Source organism: Mus pahari, chromosome 13 (genome assembly GCF_900095145.1).
Source record: "Mus pahari chromosome 13, PAHARI_EIJ_v1.1, whole genome shotgun sequence".
Taxonomy (NCBI): Eukaryota; Metazoa; Chordata; class Mammalia; order Rodentia; family Muridae; genus Mus; species Mus pahari.
The window spans coordinates 1,471,593-1,482,911 of record NC_034602.1 but is presented as its reverse complement, the minus strand read 5'-3'; the positions used below and the strand labels follow the sequence as shown (position 1 = coordinate 1,482,911).

Sequence of the window (11,319 nt, the reverse complement as noted above, 5' to 3'; positions counted from 1 at the left end):
GTGAGATGGAATCTCAGGGTTGTTTTGATTTGCATTTCCCTTATGGCTAAGGATGTTGAACATTTTTTCAGGTGTTTCTCAACCATTTTTTTTTTTGGTTGGGAGACTATTAATGACTGCTTCTATTTCTTTAGAGGTTTATGAGGCTGTTTAGATGGTTTCTATATCCTGATTTAATGTTGATACCTCGTATCTGTTTAGAAAATTGTCCATTTCATCGAGGTTTTCCAGTTTTGTTGAGTAAAGGCTTTTGTAATAGGATCTGATGATTTTTTTTAAATTTCCTCAGTTTCTGTTGTTATATCTCCCTTTTCATTTCTGATTTTGTTAATTTGGATGCTGTCTCTATACTCTCTGATTAGTCTGGCTAAGGGTTTATCTATCTTGTTGATTTTCTCAAAGAACCAGCTCCTTGTTTGGTTGATTCTTTGTATAGTTCTTTTTGTTTCCACTTGGTTGATTTCAGGCCTGTGCTTGAGTATTTCCTGCAGTCTGCTCCTCTTGGCTGTATTCAGGTGCGCTGTGAAGCTGCTAGTGTATGCTCCCCAGAGTTTCTTTTTGAAGGCACTCAGAGCTATGAGTTTTCCTCTTAACTCTGTTTTTATTGTGTCCCGTAAGTTTGAGTATGTTGTATCCTCATTTTAATTAAATTCTAAAAAGTCTTTAATTTCTTTCTTTATTTCTTCCTTGACCAAGTTACCATTAAGTAGAGTGTTGTTCAGCTTCCATGTGTATGTGGGCTTTCTGTTGGTTTTGTTGCTATTGAAAACCAGCCGTAATCCGTACTGATCTGATATGATCCATGGGATTATTTCAATCTTCTTATTTATGTTGAGGACTTTTTGTGACCGATTATATGATCAATTTGGGGGAAGGTACCATGAGGTTCTGAGAAGAAGGTATATTCTTTTGATTTAGGATGAAATATTCTATAGATATCTGTTAAATCCATTCTGTTAGTTTCACTGTGTCTCTGTTTAGTTTCTGTTTCCCTGATCTGTACATTGATGAGATTCGGGTGTTGAAGTCCTCCACTATTATTGTGAGGTGCAATGTGTGCTTTGAGCTTTAGTAAAGTTTCTGTTATGAATGTAGATGCCCTTGGGTTAGGAGCATAGATGTTTAGAATTGAGAATTTTTCTTGGTAGACTTTTCCTTTGATGAGTATGAAGTGTCTTTCCTTATCTTTTTAAATGACTTTTGGTTGAAAGTCAATTTTATCTGATATTAAATTGCCTACTGCAGCTTGTTTCTTGGGACCACTTGCTTGGAAAATGGCTTTCCAGCCCTTTACTCTGAAGTAGTGTTTGTCTTTGTCACTGAAGTGGGTTTCCGGTATGCAGCAAAATGCTGGGTCCTGTTTTTGTATCCAGTCCGTTAGTCTATGTCTTTGTATTGGGGAATTGAGTCCATTGATGTTGACAGATATTAAGGAATAGTGATTGTGGTTTCCTATTCTTTTTTATGTTATTTTAATATTTGTGTGGTTATAGTTTGGGTTTGTTGAAAGATTACTTTCTTTTTCTAGGGTGTAGTTTTCCTCCTTATGTTGGTGTTTTCCATCTATTATCCTTTGTAGGGCTGGATTTATGGAAAGATACTGTGTAAATTTGGTTTTGTCATGGAAAATACTTTTTTCTCCATCTATGGTAATTGAGAGTTTTGCTGGGTATAGTAGTCTGGGCTGACATTTGTGTTCTCTTAGAATCTGTATGACATCTGCCCAGGATCTTTTAGCTTTCATAGTCTCTGGTGAGAAGTCTTGTGTAATTCTGATAGGTCTGCCTTTATATGTTACGTGACCGTTTCCTCTTACTGCTTTTAATATTCTTTCCTTGTTTTGTGCAATTGGTGTTTTGACTGTTATTTGACGGGTGGAATTTCTTTTCTGGTCCAGTCTATTTGGAGTTCTGTAGGCTTCTTGTAGGTTCATAGGCATCTGTTTCTTTAGGTTAGGGAAGTTTTCTTCTATAATTTTGTTGAAGATATTTACTGACCCTTTAAATTGGGAATCTTTGCTCTCTTCTATACCTATTATCCTTAGGTTTTGTCTTCTTATTGTGTTCTGGATTTCCTGGATTAGGAGCTTTTTGCATTTTGTATTTTCTTTGACTGTTGTGTCAATGTTTTCTATGGTATCTTCTGCACCTGAGATTCTATCTTCCATCTCTTGTATTCTGTTGGTGATGGTTTCATCTATATCTCCTGATCTCTTTCCTAGGTTTTCTGTCTCCAGGGTTGTATCCCTTTATGATTTCTTTATTTTTTCTATTTTTCATTTCTAGATCCTGGTTGGTTTTGTTCAGTTCTTTCACCTATTTGGTTGTGTTTTCCTATAATTCTTTAAGGAATTTTTGTGTTTCCTCTTTAAGGTCTTCTACCTGATTACCTGTCTTCTCTTGTATTTCTTTAAGGGAGTTATTTATGTTCTTCTTAAAGTCCTCAATCATCATCATGAAATGTGATTTTAAATCAAAGTCTTGCTTTTCCAGTATGTTGGGAAAACACTGTTCCAGGGCTCACTGTGGTGGGAGAACTGGGTTCTGATGATGCCAAGTAGCCTTGGTTTCTGTTGCTTATGTTCTTGCCTTTGCCTTTCACCATCTGGTTATCTCAGGCGTTACCTAGTCTTAGTGTCTCTGACTGTGGCTTGTCCCTCCTGCAAGCCTGTGTGTCAGTACTCCTGGGAGACCAGTTCTCTCCAAGAGGAATTTAGGTATGGAGAGCTGTGGTACAGGGTCGGCTCAGACAGAAACCAGAAGGATCCTGTCCCCAGCTGATCCTTGGTTCCTGTGTCCTGATGACTCTGTGAGGATCCCTCTTGGGCCAGGAATTTGAAGAAAAGTGGTGGTCTTCCCTGTGCTTGCAGGTGGATAGGCACTCCTGGGAGACCAGCTCTCTCCTGGTGGTATATGATTTTGTAGTTCTATGGCACAGGATTAGCTCCAGGCGCAAAAGGAAACCAGAAGGCTCCTTTCCCAGGCTGCTCCTTAGTTCATGTGTCCTCGGGTTTCCAAGTGAGTTCCTCTGAGTAGCAGAGGTGGTCCTACCTGTACTCACAGGCCTGTCTGCACTCCTGGGAGGGTAGCTCTCTCCTGGAGCTCTTTGGGTATAGAACCCTGTGGCAGAGATTTGGCTCTAGGCTAAGCGCTTACTTTTTTATCTTTGCATATATCACACTTATGTCCCTCTAATGACAAATTTCCATAATGTCATGGCAAGCTTATTAAGCTTATTAAGCCTCAGATACAGACACATCTATAAGTATGTAAGTATAAGACATAAAGGTAGCAAATGTAATTCATATGTGTTCAACCAGTCTTAAAGATTTTAAAACAGGATTAAAATTAAAATCCTTTTTAAGAATTGTTTTCTCTAAGTTATAAAAACCTAAATTTCGATGGAAACCAGAAGAAATTAGCCCAGAAACTTAGAATACCCAAGATACAATTTGCAAAACACAAGAAAACCAAAAAGAAGGAAGACCAATGTGTGGATACTTCATTCCTCCTTAGAATAGGGAACAAAATACCCATAAAAGGAGTTACAGAGACAAAGTTTGGACTATCCAGAGACTACCCCACCCGGGGATCCATCCCATCATCAGCCACCAATCCCAGATACTATTGAACATGCCAGAAAGATTCTGCTGAAGGAACCTCGATATGGTGGCCTCTTGTGAGGCTATGCCAGTGCCTGACAAACACAGAAGTGGATGCTCAGTCAGCTATTGGATAGAACACAGGGCCCCCAATAGAGGAGCTAGAGAAAGTACCCGAGGAGCTGAAGGGGTCTGCAACCCTATAGGTGGAACAACAATATGAACTAACCAGTACCCCCAGAGCTCNTGTCTCTAGCTGCATATGTAGCAGAAGATGGCNTANTCAGCCANCATTGGGAAGAGAGGCCCCTTGGTCTTGCAAACTTTATATGCCTCATAGAGGGGAAGGCCAGGGCCAAGAAGTGGGAGTGAATGGGCAGGGGAGCAGGGCAGGGGGAGGGTATAGGGGACATTCAGGGTAGCATTTGAAATGTAAATGAAGAAAATATCTAATAAAATAATAATCATAAAAAAGAAATTAATTACACATAAAGAAAATAAAACAATGCTTATTGTTTAAAAAAAAGAAGAAATTACCTTAATAAAGCAAAATCTGTGTTCCTTAGGCCAGTTTATTTGTAAGTGTTAGTAAAAGAAAACCAGTTTTTAAAGAAAACCTTGCTTTAAAGAGAGCATTATATCCTATTTGCATATTATTACATTATGTTTTGACTGTACTCAATAAAGTATAGCCTCAGGCTGCCCTGATCAGTTGATTATTGGCTTATACTCATCATGGACAGCTGTACTTTTCCTTGTTCTACATTACTTGTATATTACTTAAATATTTTTCAATACTTTATCTTGTGCTCCATACTATGCTAGATGAGGGGATGAAAGATACAAAGAAGGAGTAACAAAGAGTATTTCTGGTTTATTGAGGGAAAAGTCTTCATTATTGCAAGTAGAAATAAAGCTTATTATACAATTAAGTACTAATATGTTTGTATAGTAATCAAATGTTAAATATCATTTGTTTAATATAATAGTGCTATTAAATATATATTAATTACATATTTATATATTACTAATATATATTAATAAATTAAATGTAATACTGTTATTAAAAATCAGGAAATGTTAAGAAAATTAAAGATAGTTAAGAAAATGGAAAAATGAATAAAAATATTGACTCTAGAAACCTTTGCCTACTATGGAGAACTGGCATTGTCAAAAAAAGGGAAATTGGGATGTGTTTCAGGGTGGGAGATAGGCATGTGTCAAGTACATGGAAAGTCAGTCATCTTCAGTAACAGGAAAAGGATTTTGTGTGTTTACATAGAAAAAGCTGTGTATATACATATCTTTGAAAAACAGGAAGGAAAAATATAGGAAAGATATTGAAAATCCTGTAATGAGGAGTATGTTTTGAGTGGAAAATGTATAATAATGGACTAATTGTAGGTGATTAGTTGGAGAAGAGGTCGTTTGTCAAGAAGCAATTATACCAGTTTCAGTTTGAAGCTTAAACAGGAGCAAAGAAATCATTTACAAAGTCTCTATGGGGCAGTTTGCCCAAAAATATATGTCAATAAAAGGATCACTACAAAGTAGTGAGATCTTCCTTGAAAACAGATGGTTCGATCTCATACCAAGTAATACTTTGTTTTTTTTAAAAGATTTATTATTATATCTAAGTACACTGTAGCTGTCTTCAGACACACCTTATTACGTCAGACCTTATTACGGATGTTTGTGAGCCATCATGTGGTTGCTGGGATTTGAACTCAGGACCTTCGGGAAGAGCAGTCAGTGCTCTTACCCACTGAGCCATCTCTCCAGCCCAATACTTTGTTTTTATCTTCAAGTTCTGTCACTTTAGAAGTGGAATCAAGAAGTTACACATAGTGCTGCACACCTGTAATCTTAGAACAGTGGAGGTAGAGTTAGGACATTTAGGAATTCAAAGCCAGCCTTGGGTATTTACCAAGTTTGAGACTAGCCTGGGTTATATAAAACCCTGCCTGCATATAAACAAAGAAGAAAACCAGAATGAAATATATGGCTATAGTCAGACTTGAATTTTATTTTGTAAAAATTTATTTGAACATTTATACAAAATTCACATTTAAAATACTTATTTCAATTTGAATCTAATTGTGATTGTACTATTGTACATATTGTATCATTGGTGACTCAGTTTCTTATGTCTAAATTAGAACTTTATTGAAAAATAAAGTGCTAAATGAGATCTTGCTGGAGAATATTACAAAAAAAAGTATAAGTCATTGTCAGACAATAAAAATGATATTTTAAAATTAAAAGTGAGAAAGGATACTTAAGAAAATTGTGCCAGGTGGTGATGATGCATGCCTTTAATCCCCACGCTTGGGAGACAGAGGCAGAGGGATCTCTGTGAATTCAAGTCTATAGAGCAAGTTCTAGGACAGCCAGGACTACACAAAGTACACAAAGAAATTATGTCTAGGAGAGGGGGGGCGGGAGGGAGGGAGGGAAGAATTAACAAAAGAGAAAAAGACTAGCGCTATAGTTCTAGACTGAGCAGGAACTATAGAGTAGTTAAAGATACTCTTACATTGACCAAAGGAGACAGTTGAATGATAAAAAAAACTTCATTCAAGGGTAGGCATGGTCACATAGGAGCAATGATAGTAAAGGAAACACACTACAAAGGGGTTGGTTTCTGTACTAGAGAAACTTACATTTATTTATTGAATAAATAGCAGACATGGATTTATAGAGAGACAAAGAACTGGGACAGTACTCTCTGAAGTTTGTGAAAGCAGTAGTTGCAAGCCGGAAGACAGAGATATTTCCCAAGGACAAAGAAATGAATCCTGGCAGGTGGTTTTAACAACAACAACCAAAAAGAAAAAAAAGAAAAAAATTGAAGCTAGAGAGATGACTCAGCATTTAAAAGCACTTGTTGCTCATGTGGAAGACCCAGGTTTGAATCTCAGCTCCCATATGGTGTTTCATATCTATCTATAACTTTCAGTCCTAGGGAATCCATGGGCACTAGGCATGCATATGGTACACATACATTCTGGCAAAACACTCACATGTAAAATAAAATGAACAAATATCTAAAAAAAATTAAATAAAGAACAAGTGATGAGGAATAAGGATGGCAATTTCATGGTCCCAGAATAGTAACGCCACCCCATATGTATGTCTGGGGCACAATTAAAATTGCCTTACAAGATGGGTTCATTTGCCTGAGAAAGTTTAAAGTAAAACACACTAACAAAAAAATGGTCTAGAATAAAATAATTTACCAGTAAAGAAAAGGAAAATTAGAAGAATGGAGCAACATGATTATATAAAATATAAATCAACTACATACTTAATCTATAAAGGAGAGGTTTAGGAAAACAAAAGAGTTGTGCCCCACTGGAACTCTTTGGAGAAAGGAATTGGGGAAGCTTTGAGGTAAGAAGTAGTACAGTATTATAAACCATGAAAGGAACAGCTAGTGTAGTATCAAAATGATATTAGCTACTTGTGTAAGCATATATAATCTTTGTGCCTCAGTCATCTGACCTCCAGGGAAACAACAGCCTCTAAGGTCTTATCTTCTCTAGAGATTACTTCTGCTAGGATTATAAATTTCTATAACAGTATTGCCTGATTCTGCAGTGGGGGCAAGATCATATTCTAGAATGTCCAGTATCACAACAATTAGTAGAGAGATAAATTTTGTATTCAAAAGATGTAACTAAAGAACTGAATTTTGAGCTGTTTAAATTTTTATTAAATACCCACTTGTGCTACTGGCTATCATAATTGGATAGCTAGACAAATTACCTTTTGGGGTTGTTTTCTTTTGTCTTTTTATGCCTTTCCAACAGTTGTTATCTAATTATTTTGTCATAAGTGATTATAAAAAAATCTAGGGAAAGAAAAGAATGCATTGATGTATTTTAATGTTATCGCTAAGTAGCTCATGTTTGAACTGTTGAATAAAACTTAAAATGGCAGGAAATATGACAAAGTTAAAATGTTTTTGCTATTGGTCTCAAACTCACATTACTCCACCTGTGTCTGTCTGCCTCCCAAGGGCCAGGTTTAAGAGCTTGCACTACCACTCTGGGCAGAGTTGAGATGCTTTTGATCAGTGAGTTTTATTTTGTAAAATACCTAGTGATTAGTTTTGTGTATAGGTTATTGATGTGTAGAACACTAAAACTGATTCTGTGTTTACCCCTTTAATTCTTAGACTATTGTAGAACTCTCTGAAGAGCGAGATGGTGTTCATTTTCTACCCCATGCCTCTTCATCTGCACAGTCACCCTGTGGTTCTCCCGGCATGAAGCGAACAGAAAGTCGACAGCATCTCTCAGTGGAACTGGCTGATGCTAAAGCCAAGATCCGAAGACTTAGGCAGGAATTGTAAGTCTCTGATTTTCAGTGTTCATTGAGGTAATGTGGTCATAAGGATGACCTTAGTAGTATTTTAAGTATGACAATAGACCAGTTGTCCTCAAATGTTAACCTAAGTCACATTTTTATTAGTGTTTCTCAAAATGAGAAAAATTTGCCTGTAAGGCCAGTACTCAAGAAGTGTAAGCAGGAGAATCCCAGCAATTTATGAGCATCCTCAGGTACAAAGTACGTGTAAGCTTAGCCTAGGCTATGTGAAACCCTGTCTCAATAGTAAGAATAATAATGACAATGTTTCAAGGACCGAATTGTTGGCATATGATATTACAAAAATAATTTTATACATATTGCCTACATTAAGTCATTGAAATTCCAATTATCTACTTAGTAAAATATTCAGAATTTATTAGCATTGAAAAACTGTACTTACTTACCAAAGCTCATTACAGAAAATACAGTATAAATTTTACATATTCATTCTTGGGTGAACTACAAGTAAAAGCATGACTGATCTTTGCTGAAGATTTTGAATTTTGTTCTTTAAGGAGAACAAAAGATTTTTGATTTATGCATTTTCTCCTTTTAAAAATTTGTTTTCCTGGAATTTGAGCTTCAGAATTTAGACTTTAAATTGAAATACACAGTATAGTCATTACATTTTTAAAATATTATTTAAAGTAACTTTTTAAAGTGAAATAGATATGCAAGGTAAAAATGCATTAAATAGTCTTCTGTAAAAATTTTGAAAAAAAATTCAGCTTTCTTTTGTGGATGTCTGCATTATTATTTATCTATTGAAGTGACTACGCCCGGGATATTCTATAAACAGCTGCACCAGGAAAATTAGGGAAGAGATTGCTGTTATTAGTTTGACTGGCAGCTAATGGATAGCCTAAACAGTGAACACTAGTTCTTTCCATATAATTTAGCCCAATCTTCTCTAGTCTTTAGCTGAAGCGTGCAATTAGAATTGTAGTAATGGCTGTGAATTCATTTAACATTTTGCATTGTTAGAATTTAATTTTGAAATAGAATTTACTTGGCCTTGGAATATATTAAAAATTCAAACAACCTTGAGGAGATTGACAAAAATTGGTTTCATGTGTAATGTTTTAAACATGTAAGTGGATATTTTTAAGTGAGTGAAGATACCAGATGCATGCAGCAAGTATGTTTAGTAACTAGAATTTCATAAAATCCCATATAATATCTTTAAAAATATATTCTTTTGTATATTTCTTAAGATGGCATGTAGTTTCTTTTGTTATAAAGGGGACAGATATTTCTTGCAGTGGATTAGCTGCAGAAATCTTGATTTTAAAAAAAAAAAAAGTCTAGATTGCTTTATACCTAATGGAAACTAAAATAATTAGAATATCATTTTTCTAATATTTACAAATATTTTTACTAATATTTAGTAACCAATACATGCTCATTTATATGTGATACCAAATAATGTAATTGATTTTTATTTATAAAGTACAAATATAATTTATGATTAGATGGAATAAATAATTCTTTATAAGTTAAACATTTTATACCACAATTAATATTATTGAAGACTTTGTTGATCTTTCTGGTACAGTTGATTCCATGTTTTAGAGTTTCTTTAATATGATTAATTATTTTGTTAAAAAAGAAAATACATTTTTACTAAGATGTAATTCAGTATCTGACAATTCATCCTTTTATAAAGAGTAACATTTGAAAAGGTTTTTAAGTTGTGTAGTAATTATGTGCAAAATCACAATAATTATACAATAATTGTCCTCAGATCTTAGCAATATAATCTCATATTTTCATGGGTTTGCCTGTTTTTGACACTCATGTAAATAAAACATACAATATATAGCCTTCTTTTTTATCATAATGTCTTTCAGGTTCCTCTGTGTTATACCATGTAACTGATACCTTATTAATGACAAAAGCAGTAACTTGTAATCTATAAAAAGACAAACTTGCAGAAAGTTAAAGAATAAGAGGGCCAACAAGATGAAGCTTGCGGTTAAGCCTGACAAGCTGAGTCTGGTCAGAAGCCACATAGTGGGAAGAGAGAACCTTCTCATTCAAGTTGGCCTCTGACTTCATCTGTACATTGTGACACATGGCTACCCTCCTTGAACAAATTAATAAACAGGGCAGAAATTATAGGGGCTAGTAATTTACAGATAAGATATTTAAGTCGCACTTCTTAGTATTTGAAAAATAAAAAATAAAGTAATAACATTTTAACTTCTTAAATTGTTTTGTCTATAGCCACCTTTAAAAGAAATTTTATTATGAGTGTGTTTGTGCAGTGTATGCTGGTGCACACATGTGCCATAGTGTCCATGTGGAAATCAGAGGACAAGTGGGAGAAACCAATTTTCTCCATTTACTGTGTGGTTGTTACATATGAGAGCAAGCACTTTTTGTTACCTGTTGTGCCATCTTGCTGGTCATATATAGGCACCTTCATTCTCTGCTTGATGTTAATAATCTTTTAGCAGGGCAGTTTGGCAGTTGATAGCAAGGATCTTAAAGACTGTATTTTCCTTTTAGAAATAATTTTCAGACATATAACACATGCTTTTTAATAATGACTCCACTAAATAAAGCATTATAAATTATATTTCTTTTATCAAAGGGAATACCTCTACCATTAAGAGTTTTGTGGGTTTTGGATACAGGGAAGCATATGAGCTTGTATAAAAGTAGGCGGCCGGGCGGTGGTGTCGCACTCCTTCAATCACAGCACTCGGGAGGCAAAGGCAGGAGGATTTCTGAGTTCAAGGCCAGCCTGGTCTACAAAGTGAGTTCCAGGACAGCCAGGGCTATACAGAGAAACCCTTTCTTGCGGGGAACAAAAAAAAAAAAAAAAAAAGGTAGGCTACTCTCTACATGCATTCTATTATTGGACAACAGAAGGCAGAAAAGAGCAAGTGCTAGCTTAATTTGAGAAGGTTGGCAGTTCAAAGAGAAAAAAATTATTAAAAATTTAGATATATTGCTGACCAACCCTTGCCCTCTGCATGCACAGCAACTGCTCTTAGCTGCTGAGCCATCTACAGCACTTCAGTTAAGAAATGGTCACCTGATATTGAACTCGAGTTGGAAGAGGCGAGTCCGGTCTCAAAATGGAGGTAAAACCGCCGCCCGGTCGCCCCCAGCCTGACTCCGGCCGTCGCCGCCGCCGCCGGGGGGAGGAGGGCCATGATCCAAAGGAGCCTGAGCAGCTGAGGAAGCTGTTTATTGGTGGGCTGAGCTTTGAAACCACAGATGATAGCTTAAGAGAACATTTTGAGAAATGGGGCACACTTACAGACTGTGTGGTAATGAGAGATCCCCAAACAAAACGTTCCAGAGGCTTTGGTTTTGTGACCTACTCTTGTGTT

At 35.8% G+C, this 11,319-nt stretch overlaps 1 protein-coding gene across 5 annotated transcripts in view; it reads left to right on the top strand.

Annotated features, from left to right (window-relative positions):
- The window catches only part of Ccdc88a (coiled-coil domain containing 88A), a 134,317-nt gene that overhangs the window by 60,755 nt on the left and 62,243 nt on the right, over positions 1–11,319 (top strand). For all 5 annotated transcript variants that reach the window (XR_003845015.1, XM_021210606.2, XM_021210605.2 and 2 more), the window contains exon 8: positions 7,782–7,954. Coding sequence is in view for 4 of the 5 variants with exons in the window: in XM_021210606.2 (XP_021066265.1) it covers positions 7,782–7,954 (173 nt within the window). In the remaining variant the exon portion in view is untranslated. The remainder of the gene's footprint in view (positions 1–7,781; positions 7,955–11,319) is intronic.